The sequence below is a fragment of the Castor canadensis genome, chromosome 10 (genome assembly GCF_047511655.1).
Source record: "Castor canadensis chromosome 10, mCasCan1.hap1v2, whole genome shotgun sequence".
NCBI lineage: Eukaryota > Metazoa > Chordata > Mammalia > Rodentia > Castoridae > Castor > Castor canadensis.
This window is the reverse complement of record NC_133395.1, coordinates 142651102-142678217: the sequence shown is the minus strand read 5'-3', so window position 1 is coordinate 142678217 and position 27116 is coordinate 142651102. Positions and strand designations below refer to the sequence as shown.

Below are 27116 nucleotides of genomic sequence, written 5' to 3'. Positions count from 1 at the left end.
GCTCAAAATATAAAGTTCCACAATTAGCTAACTTGAAATCATCTTCCCCAGAAAATGTCTTAAAACACTGGTAATCAGTGTTTCTTAAACTATGTGCAACAAACCACTCTAACCTAAATGAAGAATATTTACCCAGGTTTGTTCTATTTTTCAAAATTATTTTTGGTGCCATGGAAACCTGTCTACAAACACTATTACTTGAAGGCTCCCATAAATACTCTGTGGTTAAGCTGTGTCTGAAAGCTGCCATGAAATCTGTTTGTGTCATGGTGGAGTATTTATTGAACACAGTTCATGTGCCAGTCATGACGTTAAACATTTTCAAAGTTTATTTCAATTGATTCTCCTGAGGACCCTCTGAGATATATTTTATCTCCTCTTTATAAAGATGAAGAATTTGAAGTTCAGAGGGAGTGAGATATTGCCCAATATCTCACTGTGGGTGTAGCTCAGTGGTAAAGTACTTGCCTAGTATTTGTGAGGCCGTAGGTTCAATCCCTAGTACAAGAAGAAAGGAAGGGAGGAAAGGAGGACAAAATAAAAGGGAAATTGCCCCATGTCAAATATGTGCTGTATCATCAAGGAAAAGAAACAGCAAGGTTTTTAGGTAAGGAAAAATCTGGAATATTTTTAGCTAGTGATGATAAAGCATAATGAGTTAGGAACACGGATGGGAGCTAGATTATCCTGGTTCAAATCCTGTGAACTTTAGTTTGCTCATTTGTAAGATAAGGTTAATAGTAGTAATCTATTTCATAATCTAGTAAATGAATTAATTCATCTACTAAAACACTCCCTGCCTGTCATATAGTACATGCACAACATATTGCAATTTATCACTACTTCTCCCCCTCTGTTTGTCCACATTTCTCTCCCTCTTTTCCCTGCCCAGACCTTAATGACAACTAGCCTAAATCTGCTCCACAAGCATCTCACTCATTACTGTTATGGTGCTCTTCTCTTCCTCTTAACTGAAAAGCCTCTCTCTTTCACTAATTGAAATCCCAGGCATCCTTCAAAGCCCAGATCAGATCTGCCCCTTCTGTGAAACATTTTCTGACTTCTCCAGCTGACAGGGTCTTCTTCCTTCTCTAAACAACTCTTTATATTGTCAAATGATCTAACCTTTAGAAATCACTCAATTTCTGAAAATTGTTGAATTTATAATGGCCTCTAAAGATAGATTATTTGGTCCATATCTCTAATTTTTAAAATAGAAATTGAGGCTTCAAGAGTTAAATTGCCTATAGTGACACAAGAAGTTAGTTGGTAGAGTACAGAGTTGAATTCAGATGTTTTAAAGTGCTTGCAATGCTCTTTCTACTACAGTATCCTAATTTTTCTTTCTTGGGATTCTGTATGAGTTCTCAAAATTAAAAGCATATATTCTATATTTATCTGATTCCAAGTATTTCACTGCATATTGATGGTAGGAGCTGTCTGTTGAATGATTACTTCATTAATCTTTCATTAGCACCCTTTTATTGCTAACACCTAGAATTTTAGTGAACACAGGATACCAGGACTTACTTAAATTCTCAACATTAGCTATTCATTACAAGGAGATAGGAACTGAAGAGTGAAATATACCCATATGTATCCCTAGAGTCTCATCACAAGGTCCAAAAGAGAAAGGAATCACTCCACATCGCTGAAACCTAGAAGTATAAAAGACAAACAAGTTTTGGCTGTGTTGTCATTATTGCTAATATTGTGGTCCTGCAAGGATTCAAGTTCATGATAGAGAAACAGGAGCTCAATTTCATCTAACAAAGCACAAGCCTCCTATGTAAACCAGGCTGAAGTTATTGTATAAAATTGTCAGGTCCCTTAAGCAGAAAAAGGCAAGAGGTTATCCTAGAAATGAATTATAATTGTGCTCAGGAGGACTGGAATGGCAGAATGGTTCTGGAGAAGAAAAAAAAAGAAAGAGACCCTAAAACTTGAGAAAGCCTCAAGTAAACAAAGACATCACAATGCCTAATCTGAGAGAGAAGCAAAGACTATAACAGCTGTTTTTCAGAAGAGGGAAGAACACACACCAGAAGGGTGAATTAGAACCAGTGGGGCAGGCACTTCATTATCCTACAAGGGAAGGCGTAGGAAACCCTACCCAGTAACAATAACTAATGCTTTTATGGTACTTTATAGATTATAAAAAGGTTTTTTATATAAACCACCTGTCACTGACTAGTCATTTCAATTAATATAGCTGTCATTTATTTATAATTATAGGTAAATAGAGTTGTTTTGCGCATCATTAATATTTTCATAATCTTAATAAGTTATTGATTGTTTTGTCCTACTAATGCTGATGTAAAAGTTGTAGTGATTGCCCTCAAAGGGATCTCAGCATTATTGAAAGTGGGGAGATTGGGGAAGATAGAGAAATAAAGCTTCATCATAATACAGTGAGCTAATTACTATGAAAGGTAAGCAAACATAATTTGTTTCTAACATAAATTGGAAAAAATTAAGGGAAGATTACCTCTAGTCCTAACTCTATAGAGGAATTAACAACCTAATTTTTACTATTATACTTTTAAAATAAATTATATGTATATTTAAGGTGTCCCACATATTATGTGATACCTCTTTAGTAAAATGATTATGATAGTAGGACAAACATGCAGAAAATAAACCTATCAGTCATCCCACATACTCACTCATTTTCCCTAACTGTAGCAAGAACAGTTATAATCTACTAATTTATCAAAACTCCTCAATACATGACATGAGAATACTCATGTCATACATCATAGCTTTTGCCTTGCTTGTCCTGCATATTTGCTACTTTGTATTCTTTTTCTTAAAAGAGAGAGAGAGAGAGAGAGATGAAGGTCCAATTTACAGAGCTAGAGAATAAAACAGTTGGTGGGGGAGGAGAGGCAAATGGGGATAGATAAAAAGCAACAATTGAGTGGATTGATCTTGATTATCTAAAATATATAAATAAATACACAGAAGCATGGCACATGCAGTAACCGCAAGTAGTCTATCTTTGCTATAAAAATATGTGGGGAATCAAAAAGGTAAAACTGAGAGGTAAGCATGTCAAATCATAAAGGTTTACTGTGTATTTTCTTTCAACATTCATCAACCACAATTCAGTTTTGGTTGTCCAAAGCACTACTCTACCACTATATTGTTTATAACATTTAAAGCTATTTTGTTTTCAAGAAAACAAATATATTATTTGTGATATTTTTCAAGAATCATTGTAGATTAGCAAAGTACACCAATCCCACACTCCCACTTTGTATTTGAAAATGCAGGAAGCTCAAAAACAGCTATGTGGAAGAAGGCACACAAAGCATTGCTAAAGATATATGCAAAGCAATAACCCAAAGGAACAGTTTCTCTAAAGAGGAAGAAATACACGGATTAGGTGACCCAAAACAGGAGTTCCATAGTGCGGAAAAGTTCTCTGGGTATGGCAAGAAGGCAGGATTAACTTCAGGAAAACACAGCTGCTTGAAAGCTAAGTTTCAACACAGGCTAGGCAAGAGAAATTTAGTCCTAGATTTCATTCTATTTGCCTTTGCTCTGCTCAGAGCTGCTGTCCAATACTGTACCAATATTTGTGAGCTGCTATGGCTCTCTTATTCAGAGCTAAACTTCCAAGTTAAATACATAATTTCTAGTGTTTGGAAAACAGTAATTAATTTATCTTTCATACACTATAAGAATGAAAGCATTCTAAAGCTTATATTTGAAGAGAACAAGGATGACTTTCAGCATAATAACATAAACTTCTAACCTAGGATTCTTTTCTTTCTTTGTTCTCTCTATCCCTTTTCTCATTTTCTGAACCTCTCTCTGCTCAACTCAGCATATCAAAGATTTATTGACTTCAAACTGTGTGTCAGGCATTCTGCTGGATAACAAGGATGCAAAAATGAATAAAACACTACACCTGCCCTCAAAAGAACTCACTGCCTTGTAGTGAAGACAGATACAAGCACATCATTGTGTTGAGTCCAGTGATAAAGACATCCACAAGACTTAAAGAGGGCATGGAGGGGACACAGATGCCCAATACAGTCTAGGGAGTAGAAAAGGATTTTTGGAAAAGGAAATATTCATATTGATCTCCAAAGATATAAGTTTAGTCAAGAAAAGGAAGGAAAGTAGAGTAAAGGAATCACTGCAGTAGTAGATGGCATAAGGAAAAGTAAGGAGAGGAAAATAAAAATGTGTGCACACAACTGTGAACAGTTTAGGATTACTAAAATGAGCTCACAGGAGAGCCATGAACTTTACCTATAAGACATGTAAAGCCACTAAAAGCTTTAAACACAGGAGTAAAAAGGTCAAATTTCCATTTAAATAGTTCATTCAAGTTATTATATGGAAATCAGGAAGTGACTTGCAGAAGTTATTAAGTGAAAGCTATTGAGACCTTGAAATAGGTGACCACTGGGCATCCCCAACTGAAATAGAATAAGAGGAGAGCTGGTATAGAGAGGAAAAATAAGGAATTCAATACCAGATCAAATGACCTTGAGTTACATTTAACCACCTGGATGGAAATGTCCAGTAGGTAACTGAACCTATGTCTGAAAGTCAGGAAAAATTTCTGAGCTAAAGGTAAAGATATGGAAACTGATTACATTTAGGAGGTAATAACACCTTGAGAATAGATGGACCAAAGAGTATGTACAGTGAAAAAAAAGAAGTGAGCAGAAAATGGCCCCCAAGGAACATCTACATTTAATGAGGCAGACAAAAGAACTTCAAGAAGACAGTTATTGGGCTGGGGTGGGGAAATCGCTCAAGTGGTAGAGTGCCTGTCTATCACGTGCAAGGCCCTGAGTTCCAATGGAGGAGGAGGGAAAGGAGGTAGGAGGAAGGTGACAGGTATGAATGCAATGTCAGAAGCTAAGGGACTTTCAAAGGATAATAAACAGTGTCAAATGTGTCATTAAATGTATAGATTGACACCTTCCTTAGGATTTAGCAACAATGATTCCAAGCAAGAATATATTCAGTATTACAAAGAAAGAAGAAACCAGATGTCAGTAGAGAACAGCAAATATAGGACAAGGAAGTACAGACAAAAGTGAGATCTCTCTTTCACCAAGGAGCAGTTTTCTACTTACTTTGTCATATACAAGGACAGAGCAATCAGTAGCAAAAGTATTAATAGAAAATGAGAGCATGCACAGATGGAAGGAAAGAAATAAAATTTGCAGAGAGGCCATGGGTCTTTTTAACCAGGCAGTATACCCTGATTCTGATATGGAATAAGGAAAATAAGTGTTAAAATAAGAAAGAAGCAGAACAAGAACATTCCAAACAAGGGCATCTGTGCAACAATACCACAGAATTTTCAAAGCCCAGTAAAAATCCAAGGAGATGGTAATCCAGAGTAGACCAAAAATGATTGAGAGGGCAGTGAGAAATGAGTCTGAAAAGATAAGCTGGCCAAACTGTAAATAAGCATAATGAACAATGTGTATTAGAGAAGAATGTTAAGAAGGAAATCAACCCTATGGAGCCTTTGGGTGCTTTTATTTCATTTCATTAATAGGTACTCTGACAGCAATGTAAAAGATGGATGGGATAAAGAAAAGAACATAGGCATCACTTTTAAAAAGCATTCTGCCAAACTCTTTCTTCCTTCATTTCCATCTTAGTCACAAGGGAAACTAAAGTAAAGCTATTTGAGAATTTATAAAATTTTTTAATAAAGACATATGTGGTCCTGTTGTTAAATAAGACTGTTAAATACAATTAAGTCAAATAGCCAGGTGTGGTGGCACATGCCTGTAATCCCAACACTAGGGAGACCAGCTTGGGATACACAGCAAGACTCTGTCTCAAAAAAACAAAAATGAAAAAAAAAAAAAAACCTAACAAAATTACATTGATTTTTTATCTTGAGATGGGTCTTGCTATGTTAGCCAGGTTGCCCCCCAGTAGCTGGGACTACAGGAATCCACATGGTTTATAATGCTTTTAAAAAAAAAAATACAAAAGAAAACCTTTAGTGATACTGTCTTTGAGCCAGTAGCCCTCAATTAAGAAAAAACAAGTATGCAAAAAAGTATACTATCACCAAAGTATATAAAATAAACCATTGCCTGCACAACAAAATTTGGAGAACTCAAAAAAAGGGACTAAAATAGGTTTGACACCTGCCTCAAAATAGGAAAGGATGCAACAATAACTAGTATGGTTCTTTACAAGGTTCTTTTACATTTATTTCATTCTCACACCAGTTATTTTGAAATATGTATATTGCTACCTTTATTTTACAGATAAGGAAACTAACTTTTGCCTGTCTTATTCCAGAACCTAGAATGGTATCTGGCATATAGTAGGCCCCCCATGAAAACTTGTCTAATGAGGGGAAAAAAGGCTGAAGAGATTGTATCACTCTGATATGGTCATAGTGTTAATGATGGAGGCAGAGCTCAAGGCTGTCTTCTGACCCACAATCATACACCTTTGTATTGTTCCATGCTGCTGACGAGAAGAAAAGATAGAAAGGAGAAAAGGATAGGGGGACTGAATAAAATCTTAATCTGTCTTACAACATCCTGTAAATTGGTTAAAATTTCACAAATGCCTACTGTCGAGAGACAAACACCAAGGCTGGGATATGCCCTATTTTTAGTCATGCTACATGAGCATCCTTAGAGTTATTCTCTCCACAGGTTACTTCCTGGTTCAAAGCTACCTCATTCTGCTGTACTAAAGCACTATGTGCAGAATAGCAAAGTCTTCTAGATCATTCTATCCTCTAAAGAGGTATTAGAGCCTCTGGGCTCAACTGCATCTATGTGGGAAGCTAAAACAAATGATAAGAATGCCACCCAGTAAGCACACAGAAGATCTCATCACCGATGCTATTTAGAGGTACACACATAATGAGAGTGTCATGAAACACACACACACACACACACACAATGAAATCCTCTAACTTTAACCAATATGTTTAACAATGTCCTCATTCCATGTAGTAGACATGATCCTAAAAACCTTGTGTATATCATGTCCTTGTAAAAACAGTATCACCAAAAGCAGCAGGGTGCTTAACATTTAAGTGAATCATGTGGCAAATATTTTTGCAAAATAAACAATATTTTTTACATTGAAAAAAACTTTCTGCTAGAAAAGTTGGCATTTTTGCAGATAATCCGAGTTCAGATTTGGCCACTACAGTTTAATACCCAAGTATTAAGCAAGTGACAACTTATTCTGAGTCACAAAATGGAAATTCTACCTACTGTTTCATGATCATTGTGAAGATAAAATTAAACAAGGGATAGGGATATGGTGTGGAACTGGGAAGCACAGTGCACATGACAGGAATTGAGAAATAAATGCTATTCAACAACAATTCAAAATTATGTGTAGAAAAGGTCTTAGGTCTATCAGGGAGAAAGGAATCAGCTTAAAATCCCTAATTCCCATCCTTGATGAGGAAGCATACATAGCAGGCTCCTTTTTCACAATACCACAGGGGCTGGAAGCATGGCTCAAGTGATAGAGCACCTGTCTAGTAAGTGTGAGGCCCTGAGTTCAAACCCCAGAACCACCAAAAACAAAAAAATAAGTAAGAAAAGAATAGTGTGTCTAGGATACCAAAAAGCAGCAATACTGTAAGGAAGGAGTACTGTATGGAAAGTAATCAAAGTACACTTTTAATTCAAAGAAATGTTTAGGTATTTACTGGCACATACTTCTTTTTCCAAAGATCTGCAGATATTACTACATAGAAAGAACACAAAGCTAAAGCTTCTGAAAGTAACACAAAAATTGTACAGAAATAATGTAATGCTGGAAGGATCTTAGAGAATGTCTGTTTCAATCCTCCAATTTGGCATACTTTAGGGAAACAAAATCTAAAGATGCAAAATGATTTACCTAAGAATACATAGTGGCACATTTTTATGCACCATTTCTAACCACAGCATCTTCGTTCCCCAGAATAATCTATCTCTGTGTTCCCATAGCACCTTCTGCATACTAATTACCATAGCATATTAAAAACCTTTTTAAATGTCTATCCTTTCCCCCACGGATTAGAAGATCCCAATAGACAGGCTTGTGCTCAACTCATTCTTCATCCCAAGCACCTGGCATGTGTTAGATGCTCAAATGCACTGAACCATATCCCAGTTAAAGTTGTTTTGTAAATGTAAGAAGAAAAGTATGCACTTTAAAATAAGCTTCCCAGGACTAGCAGAGTGGCTCAAGTGATAGAATGCCCTCTTAGCAAGCATGAGGCCCTGAGATCAAACACCAGCACCACAAAAAAAATAAATAAATAAAATAAGCTTTTCTTCCTTTTTGCTTAATGAGATATTTTAAAGGCTAATGTTATTATAGATCTGAATTTGAGTACAGAAGGACTGGGCGTAATCTTAGATAGATAGGAACACTAAAGCAAAAATAGGTTCTGGGAAGGAAGGGCAGCACTGTGGCACAGGCCTTGGATTCTTGGATTTTTATGACTAGTTCTTCAACAGTATCTTTCAAGCATGCTGAAACAACAATAACCCAAATAAGAAACAGTGATTGTTGCTGTGGCTATGGTATGATATGTTCAAGTTATTCTTTTTTAAGCACTTACAACCCCACAATGAGTCTTTAAAAGAAACAAATACAAAAAGAACTTTTAAGGAGAAAGAGGAGTAAATTTGAGGATTCCCTCAGAGTGACTTAATAAAAGAAGAAACTTGAAGTAGAGTTTTGCTCCCCATTTTCTTGCTAACTTCTTACTTGACCTTGGGAAAATCATTCCATTTCTCTGGGTTAGATGATTAGTCAGGTTCCTTCAAGTTTAAGTGCTATAAGATCAAAAGGCTCAATTAATCCTTGAGAGTTGGAAATGGGAAAAGATATGTCAGGACTATAGAGTGGCAGTAAAAATGGAGGGATACTGTAGTATAGTGGGGAAAAACTTGATACAGAATGTGAAATTCTAGATCCTAGTTCTGGCTACGCCATCAACTAGCTGGTAACACTGAACAAGTCACTTCCTTCTTCAAACCAAAATTTCTCCATTTATAAGGTAGCCCAGATGATCTTTCAGCTTTTATACCCTATAATTCTAAAGCATAGGCTATGCTGCTATAAACAATGACGTTCTATGGAATCAGTATGTTTTTGTAATTAGGAATAGGAGACATATTTAGCAGAGAGAAGCCCCAACTTGACATAAGCTTTCCCCCAAGTTCCAATTCAAATATTTTTCTAGAGCTCTCATAAGCATTGATCCAAATGAACTATTGTATTTTGAATTTTCCTATTAATAAAATGCCCAAGGGCTGGCCAGAAAAGAGTGAATACAGGTGATTGATTAAATCCATCAATTCAGTATCTTTTGTCTCCTTTTCCGCCACTGTATTTTCTTTATACTACCCACTACTGAGACTACATCAGACCCATCTCTTTTGACTCAAATTTCTTCAAGGCTCAGTTCAAATCTCATTTCGTCCATGAAGCCTTCCATTCTCACTCTGATCCACATCCACATCTCATCTTTTAGATCGCTTTAGTATTACACTGATACTGTAAAGAATAAATGAGATGTGTAAAGAGCTTAGTGTAACATCTGTTATATAGTAATTGCTCAAGAAATGACAGTGCTTGGTGTTGCTGCCATGCCTTTAGCACTAATCACATATCCTTCAGTTCAGTTTGTCTCAAATTTAATGTAATTATGAATCATCTAGGGATCTTGTTCAAATGCAAATTCCATTTCAGTAGGTGTGAGGTGGGACCTAAGATTCTGTAGTTCAAAAAGCTACTAGCTGATGCTACTGTTAGTCCTAGGACCATACTTTGAACAGAGGGGTAGATTTTAGTAAACTTAAAAAAAAGAAGAAGAAAAAAAAATCACCCAGCTTGATAGTAAGCTCTTGGAAGGCAGATACTATTATTTCTCATCTTTTTTAGTAAATGTACCTTATAAAGAGAAGGTGTTTAATTATCATCTGTTGACTTATCACATCTACAGTTTCTAGATAATCATGAGTATCTCTGTTGAACCAATTTTCAAATCATACACTGAAATGTACCAGTATGAAGACCTTACTTGGTCACTGAAGTCAGAATGGCTGGGATGGAAGTAGGGTAGAATCTGCTCCACGTGTGAAAGTATAATACAAGAAACAATAAATGAACAAATGGTCACCTGTTCTTTGTTTCATTAAAGAGAAATCTTAATTGCACTTCAAATGTAAGAATGAATATTAGAAGAAAACGTATTATATGACAATATTTAAAAATCAAATACATAATAAGGTATATAATGAGCTTGATTTTATTTTATTTATTTGTTTGTTTGTTTATTTTGCAGTCCTGGGGCTTAAACTCAGGGCCTTCATCTTGAGCCACTCCACCAGCCCCATTTTTTTGTGATAGGGTTTTTCGAGATAGGGTCTCTCAAACTGTTTGCTCAGGCTGGCTTCGAACTGTGATTCTCCTGATCTCTGCCTCCTGAATAGCTAGGATTATAGGCATGAGCCACTTGCATATACTTTTTTTTGTGGCATACATACATTTTTCAATGATCCCTTAGTGTATAATTAATCTAAAGATCTCAGGCCACCAATGAAAGTATTTCAAACAAAAGAAACACCCTCCAATTTTTCCATCAGCATAGTAGGAAAGTCTCCAAGTTACATTGCCCACAATTACACTGACAGAAATTCAAAGGAATCTGCTGTGTATTAAGAATGCTCTAAGAGGCTCCCTATTTTAAGTCTTTCGGTTAAATCTCCATTTATTTAAATGCTTGTTAAAACCCTACTTATTTAAGCATTCTATAATTCAGACGGGACCAATATTCTTAAGTCCTACTGGAAGACTACATTCTCTTCCTACTAGAGCACCAGGAAAATTACACTGAGCATATATGGCACCTGCTTCCTGAATACTATCCTAAACTGTGACACAGATTTACTAAAATCAGCCTCTACAGCAAAAAGCACCTTTGTAAGTCAATTGTTTAAGCAGAAACCTGCTCCTTAATTCATAGAGACCTTTCAATAAAACCAACCATCAATATTTAACTGTGTTGTTTTTAACAAACTTAGACATGCTAGAAGACAAACTGGGAAATTCTGGGAATTGCTATTAAGCAGAAAAACAGAGGAGTACAGAACTGCCATCAAGCACTAGTCTCAAACTGGGCTGATGAGTTTTAATAAATCAATGTTATTACTTCAGAGAAAATCAGAATGCAGTTGGGAGTCAGCCTACAGGAAAGAGGCTCCTATTACTTCCATCAGAAGTCTAGTCTCCAGGGCAAGACAAACTCTCTGGTATATGCCAGGCACTCTTCCTAGAAAATAATACTATCCAAGGAGAGTTTCAAATCTCAACCCACTGAAGTATTTCTCACCAAACACAGATCTGCAGCAGCCTTGTCATACTCATATAGATAATTGTCTTCCTACCATGGGCACCTAACTAGCAATTAGAACCAAACTAATAGCTTCAATAGGACAAGAGACCAGGACAAGGTGTACATAGGTAAGATTCTTGCATGGAAAAAATCAAACACCGATGTCATTCTCATTTCTCCTTTATTCTCAGCCTTTCTTCAAGACTTATCTTATGTGAAGCTTTCTCCAATAACTCCAGCTCTCACTAATTACTGAAACACTGGTCTCAACCAATAATTCTGAATTCCTTTTGTTAACTATTTCATGTATCCATTTTGCCTCCCCCTTTGAGTCTGGATTCTCTTCAAAAGGCCCCCAAATTGCCTAGGTCCTAGGAGTTTATTATTAATACTGCTAAAAAAATTGTAATAAGTGAGACAATATAACATAATGGAGTGAAAAAAGTATATTCAAACAGGCCTAAAATCAAATCCTGGTTCTACCATTTATTGGCTGCATGGCTGTGAACGCATCACTTCCCTTTTCTAAGCCTCAGTTTTCTGGTGAGAATCCAACCAGATATCATATTAAGAGTACCTGCTCGAGAGTCTGGCATATAATGGACACTCAACAGAGCTTAGTTATCTTCCCTTTCCCCTGAGGAAGCACTTGTTGATTTGAACTGAGAGCCATTCTGGTAGGAAGGCAGCACTATGGTATTCCTTTACACTTTCCCCATTACCCTCTTGCATGTGCCTTTGTCATCAATGGGCAAAAGTCTTTTCTGCTCTAATGTGTTGGAGAGAAAAAGCCAAATACACAAGTCACGCAAAGGGCTCTTCCAAGCAGTCACATCAGCAGCCAGCAGGAGGACATCTTCACATATTCATCTCACTTCTCCCAGCTCACACCAGCACTAGCTCTCTCCTGCTCTCCCTCACTCCAGGACTGCCAATGAAAGAATGACAGACAGAGCAAAGCAGTGAAGCAGCCCAAGGAGGAAATGAAGATAAACAGCTCAATGGTCCCTCCGTGCCTTCCTCTTGGAAGAAACACTCAGGTCCAGGCTCCAACCTCAACCCCTGAGGGAAAAAAACATAAACAAACAAACAACAAAAAAAAAGATTCCTGGCCTCTTCATTTCTTCAAGCCCTCTACCAATTAATTCCACCATCCCACTATCCCCTAGGTCAACTCCCTGCTACATGGGCACCTCTCAGTTCACTTGCCTTAAATGAACCTTATTCATGCTTTTCCCAAGGAGCGGTTACAGCTTCCCCAACCTTTACCTTCTCAGTTGGAAAAGTATCACATATCCCTTAAAAAAAAAAAAAAAGGAAAAAGAAAAAAAAATCTTAAGTTTCCCATCTTCTGCATTAAGGCAGATCTTTTTATGTGTGCCTCTTTAAAATTCCACACATTTCACTTAGGTCTTCATCTGGAAAAGGCCTCATCACTTCCACACACCCCCCCACACACATATATCAAAGACAAACCAAAAAAACCCATACATCCCATCCCTACGGCACAAAATATAATCATTTTAGTAATCTTAAACAGACTTCAGCCACGCTCCAAGGAAACCCGCACGTGGACACCTGGGCTACCACATCTGTGATCTGATCCACCTTGATATCTGTACTTGACATCAGCCTCCAAGGGTCCAGGTTAAGGAGAAGAGAGAAAACAAAACAAAACAAAGTGGCCATCACCCTCTCCGCTTCAAATGTCCAATTCCCACTCCCAATTCACTCCTTTTTTATCAGTTTTTCCAGTGGCCACCTGGGGCCATCTCCACCTCGGCTTGTGTCTGAGCTGTCAAGTCCCAAGTCCGTCCCCTCCACCCCAGCGCTCCCCCCCACACACACCAAAAAAAGATGTCTTAGCTCTTTCCCTGTTGCACGGAGTAGCTGCTTTTCCATCTGGGGGATTTGAGGCAACTGAGGCAGTTTACCCAGAATCCTCCGGGCTGGCCGGCCAGTGCCCTCCCGCTCCCCCCAACCGCACCTGCACGTGGCCCCCCGGGTGAGCTCGCGGACCTTCCCGTGGCTCTGCACCGCTGCCCTGGGGCCCGTCCTCCCTCCTCCGCCCCGCAGGCCCCTACCAGTCGGTGTGCAGCTCGTCCACGACCAGCAGCACCTTGGCCTTCCTGGCGGCGGGCGCGGGCGCGGGCGCGTCCACCAGGCCGGCCGAGGCGGCCGTCTGCTTCACGGCTTGGGACAGCGAGCTGAAGAAGCTGCTGCCCACCGACGGCGCCGGCGCGGGCTGCGGTGCGGGCGCCTGGGCAGGCGGCGGCCTCCGCTCGGGGCCGGGCGAGGCGGCCGGGGGCACCGCCGAAGCCGAAGCGGCGCCCGGGCCGGGGGGTGGCGGGGGCTGCTGGGGCTCCGGCCGCTGCAGGTCGGTCATGTAGCCATTGGGCAGGTTGGCGATGAAGCTGCTGTCCGACAGCCGGCGCCTCAGGAAGTTCATCATCTGGCTTGAGGGGCTGGGGGCGCGCGGGGCGGCGCGGAGGGAGGGGCGAGGGGCGAGGGGCGAGGGGCGAGGGGCGAGGCTGAGGCGGCGGCTGAGGTGACCGAAGCCGGTCCGCGGCGCGCGAGCCCAGCAGACAGCCGCGGTGCACTGGGCCGGGCAAGCGGGCGGCGAGAGGCTGGGAGTCCGGCAGTGGGCGGGGTCGGGGCGGAGCTACGGCTGGCCACGCCCCGCGCCGCAGAGCTGGCTCCGCCCCCGCCTCCGCCCGCGCATGGGTACCTGCGCGGTACCCATGAGAGGCTCGGGAGAGTCAGCCCTGCTGCCACCTGAGCGTGACTGTATAGGGAGGACGTGAGTGCCAGTTTCCTCCCTGTGAGGCGAGAAGAGGAAGCTGAGAGTTCCCACCGCCTTTCTGGTTGGAAAGAAGAGCGTGTCTTCACAGAGACAAAGGTGAAGAAACAGCTCCACTCCCTTTAGAAGGGAGAGAGGAGTGAGCCTCCCTACCCCGAGGTGAGAGAAAGGAGCCTCGTGCGTGTACACACACACGCCATGTAGTGAAAAGGAAAAGAACCACCTTTCCTAACGCTGGGCAGAAAAGTCCCATCTCCCCAAGGCCCAGGTGAGGGAGAAGAAAGAAAGAAAAAAAAAAAATGCCCCTTCCGCAGAAGAAGGAGTCAAGACCAACGGCCAAGGAGAGGAAGTAAAGGCAACTGGTCCTCTCCACCCTGACTTGGAAGGAGTTATGGGTGCATTTTCAGTGACCCACCCAACAATACGAATTTCTCTCCTCTCCTCACTTACCAGAGAGAGTAAGCCTGGCCAAGGCTGAAGTCCCTCTGCAAGATCCCTCAGAGGGATTTCAAAGACTCTCCCACCCCTTCAGTTTGCTTCCATGACGTGCATTGGTGCATCCCATGCTGTGTGAGATCTTTCTGCTTGCTTTTTCCAGTCCTTTCGTTGGTCACTCCTGTCCTTTCATTGGTCACTCCTGCATTGACCTTCATGAAGACTTTGAGTGCCATCCCCCATATGAATGCTCTAAATTTTGTGTGACTCCTGGACATTTATTTTCACCTCTCATCAGATATATATGTTGCCCAAGTTGTATTGGGCAAAATACAGCAGATAGACTTTTGAGGCAGCCCACTGGGAGTGATATATGACCTTGGACAAACTACCCTCTTGAGCCTCTTTTCCACACCTAATGAAAGGGTGGAAAATCATACTTTTCAAGGTTGTTAGAATAAATAAGATCAATTAGGGAAAACATCTGGTACATAGTACACGTTCCAGTGGTGGTGCCTAAACTCTTATTATTTGAATTGGTTCTCAGTAAGTATTAACTGGGTTGAATGGAGTCAGTGACTGACCTGTCACTAATAATGGCAGGCCATCCTTGTTTCCAACATCTCAGTTTGCCCTCAGCTTGGGCTTGGTGATGCACAATCCTGCTCTGATCCAGTGGTATTAGAGAGGTCTAAGACAATTTCAAAAACATAAGCTCACAATGTGAGTTGAAGAATTGAGGGGGAGTATAGACACAGGAACAGTTAATCACAACAATATGTGAGAAATGCTACAATATAGTTGGGCAAGGTTGTCTAGGAACACCAAGGAGACAAGACTCGTTCTGCCTGAGAGGCTCAGGAAAGTTCTCTCAGAGGATGTGGCATTTCAGATGGATCTTGAGGCATCTGTTAGAGTTTACCTAGACAGAAATGGAGGAAGAGCTAGGCCAGAGAAGGCATGGAGGGAAGAAGGCTAACTGATGACTCCCCCAGGAAGTGTTCCTCCGTCCTCCAGGAAGGGCTGTTTCATGTCTTGGCTTTGTTAGGGCTCTTGATATTCTGGTGACTATCATGTAAGCTTTTCAAAGACAGGATTGTGTCCTAGTCATCTTTGGACCCCAACATCAAGCACAGTAGCTGACATACAGTAAGAACTCCATTGCTTGAGAATTGAACCATGTTCTTGTCTATTGGAAAATAAAACCAATGTCACTAATAAATAAACTTAATTTAACCTCCTGACCTTCCAAGAAGTATTTCTTAGAAAACCAAAGGAATCTTTTACAAACACATGTATCTCTAATAATAGGATTTCAGAGACTATGTCACTTACCGTTTTAGGGTGATTAGGTTGTCCCTTTCTATATATATTCCATTAAGTAATTTCCCCTAATCATTAAGCTTGGAATATAAGTATAGTATTTTAAAATCAACCAATTAACAAATATGTTTTGAGTGCCTAAGACACACAAGACATTATGCTAGGGGGATAGAGGATGAAGGAGATTTAAGAATGAACAAAATCCAAATTCTTGCTTTAAGAAGACAGCTCATAAGTATGTGAGCTTGTAATTAGCAATAGCAGAGCAATCTGTTAGTGGCCAGGAAATGGAGCAGGCAGTGAGTGTTAAATAAACCAGAGGAAGAAGAAATCATAGAGATGAGAGATAATTTCATAGGGGAGTAAGGGAATTCAGGTAGGCAGGACAAGGCAACTAAGATGGAGATGATAGCAACAGCAAAGTCAGGGAGTAAGAAGATTGATCAGTAAGAAGATTGTGTAAATCTACACCTGGAAGCCAAACCCTTGCCTGTATGAGCACTTTACCCTTATACCTTCGCACTTGTTCTTTGTATCATGGTACCTGGCATGTAGTGTGCCCTCCAGTAGTGTAGGAGAGGCTCAGAAATACTGCTGGTGTGCAATATTCTCCTCTGATCTGCAGTGATCCACAGTCTTACTTTCCACAGTTTCAGTTACCTATGGTCAACTGTAGTCTAAAAATATGAAGTGGAAAATTCCAGAAACAATAAGTGTTAAATTGTGCACCATTCTGAGTAGTGTGATGGAATCTGGCACCATCCTGCCCTTTGTCATGTGGGACATGAAACATTCCTCTGTCCAGTGCATCCACACTGTGTATATTACCCACCCATTAGTCACCATCTCTGTTATTGTATCGCCTATTGTGATAGCCAAGTGCTTATGTTCAAGTGACCCTTAGTTTAATAACCCTAAGCACAAAAATAGTGATGCTAGCCAGAGAGACTAGGCCAAGGAGAAGCCATAAGTTGTTTACTTTAAGAAAAAGGTGAAAAGTCTTAATAAAAAAGTAAAAAAAAATCATATGCTGAAGTTGCTTAGATCTGCAGTATAGTAAGATATTTTGAGAGGGAACGACCACATTCACATAACTTTTAGTAGAGTGTATGGTTGTCATTGTTCCATTTTATCATTGGTTATTGCTGTCCATCTCTAATTGTGCCATATTTATATTATACATAAGTATAAGTATGTATGTGTAGGAAAAAACATATGAATGATTCGGCATTATTGGTGGTTTCAGGCATGCACTAGGACGGCATTCCCCACAGATAATGAGAACACAGGATATGGTTATGTCGTTAGTGTCTACCCAACTTGTCTTTTAAAGCTTCTCTTCTGCTTCTCTCAGAATGATCTGCAAAGCCCACTAAAACGTCTAACATACACAGGTATCTCAATCATGGGAACTCACAGTGTTCCCAGAGAACAGCTTTGCTTTAAACTCCTTATTTAAAGCAACAGAAGCCCACAAAACCATGAAAAATGTTTAGCAAATATTCCATTAATTTGTTACATTATTTCCAGGTAGGTTTTAATAAAAATATCATTCTTGTGGAAGACTAGACTATTTTCTTATACTTGGGCATAGTTGGTCACTAATGAATTGTATATGACCAGAAGGTTTTCATCAGCTAGTTCAACCATAAATCACCTTTGCTTAAACAAGTTCTGCACATTCCAGTGGCTCTTTGCCAAGAAGTATCTTTGTATGCTGTGCTTTATTATAAGTGGCCTTGGGTTTTAATGCGTCATCATGGAACTCCTTCCCCTATCCCCTATTCAGATTCCAGATCTAGGTAGAATAATTCCACTATTAATCTATCTTATGCACTGCCTTTTACCTAGACTTGAAGGGAGAACTGAATTTGGACTCAGGAAATTCTATGAAATATAAAATTCTGCCACTGTGAGGGCCTTTTCTCCCAGTCTCCCTCTGAGACCAACCATCCTCCCCCATCCCCAGGTGGCAGGTATTTCTCCCACAACAATCAGCACAGGGGCCTCTCCCATTTTATTTAATCCTTCAGTGACTGATTAAGTCAATGGTCAGGGTCTCAGACGTCCCTTCCAGTTATGGAAGATCAGGACTCTTTGAGGTCCTTCCCTGCGTAATCTTTTTCTTTCCACTGAATTGTAAGCTCAACTAAACATCTGGCTGCTGCAGATGAAAGAATCCTGCTAAAATCAAGAACCAATTTAAATGCTGTATCACCTCTCTGATTTCTCTTCCCCTGAGCAACAGTGTAGTAAGCTGAGTATATGACTGAGGACCAGTTGAAGTGTCTTGAGCAGGTAGAATTCAGAAACCTAGCTTAAAGGAAGCCTGGTACATTGAGTTACTTGGCAAGATGTTTGCTACCTGAGTTTCCTCCCAAACATGGACTAGAGCCATGTCATCTTTTGCTCTTTGCAGGATCAGGGATCATGTTCAGACTCACCTATTCCAAAGAAAATTAGAAAGAGTTGGGAACTCAGAAACTGTGCCTCCTAGTCCTGCTCCATCTGTGCAGTTTTCAACAGATTGGTTGCTGAAGTCTCTGTGCCTTATATAGGGAGTGATACTGTCTTGGGCCTCTGATGAGATCACCTGAGAAGCATTTTGGAACTAACAAAGTTCTACCAGAAGAGGCATCATGATTGCCTTCCACACCATCTTATTACCTGTCATTTTGGTGAGCCCACTGATTAGAATTCATCATCTCCACTGAGGTGGTCCTTCTTGGCAATGCTGGTCCCTGATAACTCCTCTTCTATCTCTGTATGGTCAGAAGACAGCATGTCTCCCATTCACCTCAATACAGGTGGCCATGTCAACTGGGCCAGTTTATCATAATTAGGAATTACACTAACATAAATCAATTCCTAAATCTATCTCATGTTAGCTGTGTATCTTTAGCAAATCACATTCAGCCTCAGTTTCCTTGCCTGTAGAAGAATGGTAATAATTACTCTATCTGCATTGAAGGACTATTGGGAGGCCTAAATAAGATCTAGTGTGCCTGTATTTTATAAGCTGTAAAGCACTGTGCAAATGTTAGCTATTGATATTTCTGACTCCCACAGAACCACAGAGCTCACCAGCACTACAACTAAAATACAAGAAAAAAAAAAAAAGAAAGAAAAGGGTTCTCCCCACACATACTTATTCCAGTGTTAAACACCCAAGGGAGTTTGGGGAGTTTGGGCAGGTGTGAGGTCGTCCCTCTTGTCACTCTCAGGCTTAGTCATACCTGCTAAAATAAATGCAACAACCATTTCAACTAATGACCTCCACCTTCCCCAATGACCTTGAACAAGGCATTTCACTCCTCTCAAGATTCCTCTTTCTGGCCTGGAAAATGAGGGAGAGGTTGCTCAGGCAGGTGATCCCCAAGGTCTGGTGTTGTGAGATTCTCTAGGTGGAGTCTCACAGAGGGAAGCAAGCACCTGATGTCACCAGGCTGACCCAGGGGAATATAGGCAAGGGTGGAGCCTGGGAGCAAACACTGAACATTGGCAGATGGCTTGGGAGAGAAAGGGAGGAGAAGCACAGGTGACATGAATTCCCGGTTTGCCCTGACTTTTGGGGAGTCAGAGATGGTCCCCTTGCACATCTCCATTTCTCAGACAGTACTGGGGACCCAGTAATAACTATAATTAGATACTGACCTCATGCCAGGGACTGCCCATGTGTTATCTCATTTAATCCCCCACAAAGGAAGAGCTAAATATCCCCCTTTTTATCATGAAGCAATTTGGACAAGAGGTCACACCAACTAACATTAGATCTTATATCTAAAATGTTACAGAGCTGGAAGCAAGTCTGGCTGGCTACAAAGCCCATGAGAGTCTCCATTAGGATATATTGACAGGCTCAGAGGAAAGGTGCCATCCATCAGCAGCTTGCCTAATAAGCACTCTTATCAGAAGCCATAGAAAAAAATGTGTGCCCTCCTGGACTCTCCTTGTAAGCTTCCCTGCCATTTCCCATTACCCAGAGTCTTGCAGACACAGGAAGCTTGATGTAGCAAGGACCCTGTATAAACATTCCTAATCACAGAACATGCTAGCTTCAAGCAAGGAGAATCTAACCTATAAGACACCCCTTCCCCAGCTCCAGCATACTCCACTCCTGTTTTCACCCAGCTAGGACCACAGCTCCCACAGAGCAGCTCTGGCCTCTTGCAGGATGCTGGTGTGTTGGCTGTTGCTATGGTGATGGAGGAGCACCTCTGTCATGCACACATGAGCAGCACAGAGTGGGTTTCCCCCGCCTGGGAAACTCAGAGGATTTATCATCAGTTGTTTTCCAGCAGCATCTTCACACTGCTTCAAGGATGAGTGAAAGAGCACCCTTCTACTTAGCATTCGATCCACACCAGAGGCAGGTCTGAGATTTCTGTACTGGAGCTGTGCAGAAGGCAGCCCCTGCCTCTACTGCTGGTGCTGTTCTTGTTCAAGGAAGGTAACAGCCAGGTAGTAGGAAAAGGCAGTTACAAGGTGCTAGTGAGTGAGCTGCTATGTTTATAGAGTCAACAGGCAGCCCCTGGCTCCTGAGTTCTTAGTTACTATTAGATTACAGACCAATGAGATCTTCACAGTCAAACCCATGTGGGATAATCCCCTGCCTCTGCCACTTGTTAACGAAGCACTAGCATAGCACTTCTTCAATACAACTCAGCTTATTAAGAGGGGTTAATTATTCTTTACAGAGTTGTTGAAGAAAATTAAATGAGATTTTATATAAATAGTTCCCAGTCCTAATCTGGCATATGTTAGGAACATATTACTAATAGCAATTATTTGAAAGAAAGTAACTTAATGAAACCATATGTTCTGCCTTGGAGACAGACACCATTTGTATTCCTGGCTCATCACTTAATAACCCCATAGCTATATAATATTTGGCATCAATTTTCTTTTGAAATCTCTGTTTCTTCATTTATAAAATGAAGAAGTTGGGATAACAATCCATGAGATTCTGTATAAACATTTTATTTTGGAGGTATGTGTATAACATCTCTGGCAGGACCCTGACGACTTGGACTAAAAGAAAAGGCAGCCTCTTTGTTATTGGTGAAATGGCATGTCATTTTTTAATTGTCACCTTTATCAAGCAGTATGTGCTAAGCACTGTGACAGATGCTATCCATTCATTTTCTTATTCAATCCTGACAACAGTCTTTATGAGATAGGAATCATTTCTGCAAATTTGCAATCAAAGAGCATGTGCAACCTATTAGCAAATTGCAAAGTAAAAATGAACAAACCCTAACTTTGCCCTTTGTACATTGAGAAGAAATTCTCCTCTACCTCCAACCCATGACACCACACTATGAATTCCTACATGGCTGTCTCCAGGGAAAGGTTCCTTAGTGCCAGGGCCAGCTTGAAGCAGATGGCCCCATTTCTTCTCTTGAAAACAGCCAGCTCCAGAGACCTGAGAGAACAGTTGTAGTCCACGGTCTCACATTTGACCGTTAACTTTGTGATTCTGCCTGAAAGTCCATCAGCACCTTCTCTCCATTCTTCCCCTTGCACAGTTGCAGGGTCTGCCAGTACGCGTGATGGAGGGTGTAAAATCTCTGACTGGTTTGCCTGCCCCCATTCCTGGTCAAGAGTGGGCAGGATTCCTGTCTCCTGATTTTTCTTCTCTCGCTACACTGCCAGTGTCAAGAGAATGTCTTTTCTCATCTCCAAAATAGCATCTGGTCCATTTGAAGCAGGCTGGCAGTAGGCTGTCCGCCAGCGCCCTCATTTCTTGGCAGATAGAAGGCATTCCCTATCCAATTATCTGAAAGTCTCCTTGCCTGATGGTTCAGCCAGCTCCTCCATCATGAGCCAGATCTGGTCTGCCTAAAGTCACCTTGAACAGATCAACAGTAATGATGACTACACACCTGTCTTGAATTCTTGCGTCATTCTTCTCATTTAAACAAATGAGAAAACAGAGGCACAGACAGGAAAGATATTTCCCCAAAGCCACACAGTCTGTCATAAAAGAGCTAAGATTCAAACTCAAATTCCCAACTTTAGGAGGAAGAGTTGGACATTTACTGGCCACTTGCTTTTTCTACAGGCCATAGTGAGTGCTTAGAAAGTCCTGGGGATTAAAGAGTATGGCAACCAAGAGCATCTCCCCCTGCATTATCTCAGTGTGTCTCCAAACCATTGCCCAAGCTGTTCCTTCTGCTTGGGACATCCTTTCCCATGCAAGGGAATAGAAAAGATCTTCTGGAATCCTAACTGTACCATTTGCAGGTTCATTATCTCAGGAAATTTTTATAGTCCCCCTGAAGTTTTCTCCCTCTATAAAATTGGGTTTACTTCTCATTGTTGTCTTGAGGATTCGAGCTCAGAGGGTCAAGCAGAGTGCCTGATAGTTAGCAATTGCTGATGACTATAACCTTTGCTCCCAGCTGCTGCTCAGGCAGTGCTACAAAGTCCTGTGAAACCTTCCCTAATTGTGCCTCCCTACTATGTACTCTGACATTTATTCATTTTCTTCTGTCGTCATTTAACCAATACTTAAAATACATTAAAAAGAAAAAACCCAATCACAGTAGTCAGCGCACGACATTGTGGCTGCTGGATCATGTCCTATGTCTACCATTAGACTAGGATCTTTCTGAGATTTTGTCTGAGTCATCTCTGAATCTTGAATGCCTAGTCCAGGTTGCAGCAGGAGGAAGAGAGGCAGAAAGAAAAAAAGGAGAAGAAAGAATGAAAATAAAGGCAAAAGGAAAAGAAAACAAGACACAGGACTGCTTATGAAATCCTGCTTCAAAAAGTACCACATCTCCGTACCCAGGCAGATAGGAAAAGCATCTGGTTCTTCCCAGCCTCCTCTGCAAATGCCTCCCAATTCCTCCCTTGACAGGAGCCCACAAGACAGGAATATCAATGACTGTATGGATAAGAAGTCTTCAACAAGCCCCGCACCCAGAGTGCAGGCGGGCAAGGCACAGCTGCAGAAAGGAAAATTCCGTCTGTGCAGCCGATGGGGACAGACTGCAGCCCCAGGCCTGGTAACAGTGTATGTGGCAGCAGGCTGTTGGGTAACCAAGCTCCTCCCACCTCCAGCAACTGCTGCTGTAGCCCCAGCAACAGTTCAGCCTGGCAGGTGATGAAGGCAGTTTCGGACTCAGCAGGCAGGCAGGCAGGTGGGTGGCTGAGGTGGGAGCCTGAGCCCCAGAGCTCTACAGAGCTGCAGCCTGGAGCCCTTGGCCTTGGACAGATTTGCCAGGAATGAGAAGGGTTTCTTTCTCTCCTGACTCCCCAGACTGTACCTCTGCCTACTAAAAACAATTCCATGTCAACCCCACCATCCTTCCTCCAGATAGCATAAAGGCAAGACACTCATGCTTCTCCATACTCATCCTTGCTGAACCACAGAGCTCCTGTACCACAGGCTACCCTTGCCAGTCTAGCTAACTGCTACACATTTTTGAAGGCCCAGCTCAAAAGCTGATACCTCTATTCTTAACCAATTTTACAGTCCCCTTCTCCACTTTGCCAAAGCGCACTGAACACAACTGTTGAGCATTCATCCTGGCACATTACAGTGACTCTGCATATCTTCCCCACTGGATCATGGGCTCCTCTTGGGCAGGAAATGGGACATAATTCATTTCTGTGTCCTAGCTCCCAGGACAGAACGGCACATAGCTAGCAGTTGCTCATTAAATACTGGTGATGGGTTAGAATGCTAACAAACATTGATTGATCCTAGTACTACCTACAGAGTAGTGAAAGGGGTTCTCTTGAGGGTTCAAGCTAATGGGAGGACACTAGTTAATTACATTATTGCCTCTCATGATTTAAGAAGAAAATAGTGTCATGTCTTTAGAAAGACAATACTGAATGCTACCTCAGTTTCCTCAAGGTGACTAATTGTCAGGACACCAAAGGTAAATCTACACAAAGAGTCTCAGATTGAAGCAACATAGCTGCCATGTTCTGCGTTGTGGTGAATTAGTAGGTATTAGATTCATACAGGTTTGTAGTTATATATAATATGCATAACATCAATATGGTTCAATGTCCATGAAACCCATCCTAGAGCTGCTTTAGTAGATGAACAAGATATCCCATTAGCCAGAGCCCTCAGAGGACATCTGTGTCAGGATATCCTTGGGCTTTGCCTCCAAGCTGGGAGCAGGAACTGGACTCCAAAATCAAATCAGATGTGATGTCTTCCAAAACATCCTGAGGCAACAAAGCCAGAATGGATATTTTATTTTATTTTTTTCAGAATGCAGATTTTTAAATTGTCAAAACCATACAGTTAGAAAATATAAGGGAAAAAACAAATTATTTATAATAGCAATAAAAAGATGGATGATCCATCAATAAACTTAACAAGATGTATGCAAATTCTTTTTGAAAAAGTTGACATTACTGAGGGACAGCAAAGAACACTTGAACAATATCAACAAAAAATTATATCTCATTTTTGGATAGGGAGATGCAACCTTATGACAATGTCATTTCTCCCTAAATTGATCTGGAAAGGTAAAGCAATTCACATGGGGAAAAACACAACAGGCTTGGGTGAATAAATAGACACATTGACTTTGAAATCCATATGGAAAAATAAACAAGCCAGAAGAGCAGGAAGAATTCTGAAAGAGGACTATAGAAAAAGAAACTGGCTCAACCACCAGCAGAACTGATGTCATGCTGCAGTAAAATACACAGTGTGAGACTTATACATCAGGAGAGATCAATAAAAAGAAACCTCAGAAATAAACCTAAATGCATCCATACATCATGTATAGAATAAATGGACATGTCAGAGCAGTGGAGAACAAGATTATCCAATAGATAACTGAATTGTTATCATGGAAAAAATTTAAGTTAGGTCCATATTTCACACACCAAAAATTTCCAGGTGGATTAAAAACCTAAACAGTATAGAATGAAATCTTATTTTATAACCTCAGAGTAAGAAAAATCTGTCTAAGAATGATATATTGCAGAAGTCACAAGTTTAAAATTTGATAAAGTTGACTATCGTAATATTTCTCCATGAGGAAAAAAACCTTCATAAATTCAAAAGGCAAAAGACAAACTTGCAATCCATACCACAGGATAAGACAAGTCTCCTTAATCTATTAAAAACTTCTGCATTTAAGAAAAAAGAAAAACCAATGATCCTACAAGCCAAATAGATAAGGGACATGAAAGGAAGGAAATACAAAGGGCTACTGACCCTCAACATAGTAAAAGAACAAGGCGCTGTGATTTGCCCCTCAAAGGTTCATGTGAGGGCATTTTGGTCTCCAGTGTGGCATTATTGAAGTGATGGGGGAAACGTTTAAGAGATAGGGCCTCCTGGAAGGTGGTTAGATCACTGGGGGCACCACCCTTGAAAGAGATTAATGGAGTTCTCCAAGGATCCCAGTTAGTTCCTGAGAAAGAGAGTAGTTAAACAGGAGCAAAGTTGGCCCGCAAGTCCCCCTGCCTTCCTGTCTCACCACCTGATCTCTTCCACACAACTCCTGCCATTGTGATGCCATCTGCCATGAGGTCCTCTACAGAGACTGAACAGGTGGGGCCATCCAATCTGGGACTCTTTGCCTCCAAAACTATGAGGTAACTAAACCTCTTTTCTACATAAATATCAAGGTATTTTGTGAATAGCCACAGGAGACAGACTATTACACTGGATAATCATGGGAAATGCCTGTATGCCCTTTTGTATCTCTAAATTTGCCTACACTAACTAATTCAAAAGCAGCTAACAAACGAAAATAACAAACAAAAGATGATTTTAATGATAATGAGACCCAGGATTATTGCAAAATAACAACCGTAGGCATCCAAGGCGTATGAGAAAAAAGAAGTAATAAAATCTGGTAGCTGAGAGAGTTAAGAGTTAAAATCAGAATGGGGACAAGAGAGGTGGCCCATCACTCAGTCTTTGGTGTTCTTATCCACTTATCAAGTTCTTATCCACTACTTATGTGACTTTGACAGTTGACTTCTGTGACTTTCAAGGTCTTCATCTGGAAACAGGGAATAATCATAGTAACAACCTTGGAGAGATTTTTCTGAAATTCAAAGAAGTGATATAAGAAAGGGCTTAGTGTGATGTCTAGCCTATAGTAAGCACATGAAGGGTACCTTGCATGTGCTCAAAAGTGACAGCTTGGTGGCTTTGTTGGATAGACACAGGGTCCAAGACCTCTGACTTCCCTCACTTGATTGTAAGGCTGCATCTGCATTTTCTTTCCCGGCTAGTCACAAAAACACCCCCTATACCTCAGAAGATACATAAGAAATAAATATTCAAATCCTCATTTGCCATTATTCTCTTTATTCCCAAAGCCTCTGATTCGCAAGAACTAATAGATTTTTGCTGTGCTGCACAGGACTCTCCAGCTCTGACTTCCCCTGGAAAATTCCATTAAGATTCTAAATATACTAATCTATAATTGGGGCTTGATTTAGTTAGCATTTAGAGTTCAGTGTGTGCATTTTGCTCTGTGTCGTGGCTGGTCTACCCCCTGAACCTGTCAACAAGGCCATCCTACCCACTTATCACATTTCTGCCAGACCTTAAAATCAAGCTATAAATAAATGGTAGCTGATACCCTGGGCAATCCTCTAGGCTAGTTGATCCCCACTGCTTTCTGATCCCCACTCACCTCATCAATCGTGTCTCCCTGGTCCAACCCCCTGGCTCTCTTTCCTGACTTTGATCCTTTCCTCTTACCCCTTCTGGATCATTGATGATGGTGGTGGTGGTGATGGTGATGATGATGGTTTGTTTTTTATTGGGATTAGAAGGAATCTGTGGTCTTAAGGATCTCTCTGTATTTGTCAGTTTTCTTTTTCCACATTCTATTCTGCCCATTTTCATAACCTCATGAACTGTGTTGTTTCCAGTGATGGACTTTGGCCTTATTCCTCTTCTTCTCTTTTGCTTGAGCCACTCCTCCAGTCCATTTTACTCTGATTATTTTGGAGATGGGATTCTCACAAACTTTTTGCCTGGCTGAACCACAATCCTGGTGGAATGAAACTTCCTTTCATTTCCTTTGTTTTGACACTTCATAATTGCACATATTTATGGGGTGAAATTTGACATTTCAATACATGTATACATTGCCTATTGGTCAAATTAGGGTAGTTAGAATACCCATTGATTCATACATTTATAATTTCTTTGTGAAGAGAACATTCATACACCTCTCTTGGGAC

The 27116-nt window shown here is 40.8% G+C and overlaps 1 protein-coding gene across 1 annotated transcript in view; it reads right to left on the bottom strand.

Annotated features, from left to right (window-relative positions):
- Syn2 (synapsin II) overlaps positions 1-13953 on the bottom strand; it is a 153826-nt gene extending 139873 nt beyond the window's left edge. The window contains exon 1 of the mRNA XM_020177165.2: positions 13450-13953. Within this exon, the coding sequence (XP_020032754.1) occupies positions 13450-13817 (368 nt within the window). The 5' untranslated portion in view covers positions 13818-13953. The remainder of the gene's footprint in view (positions 1-13449) is intronic.
- Positions 13954-27116: the final 13163 nt, after the last annotated feature.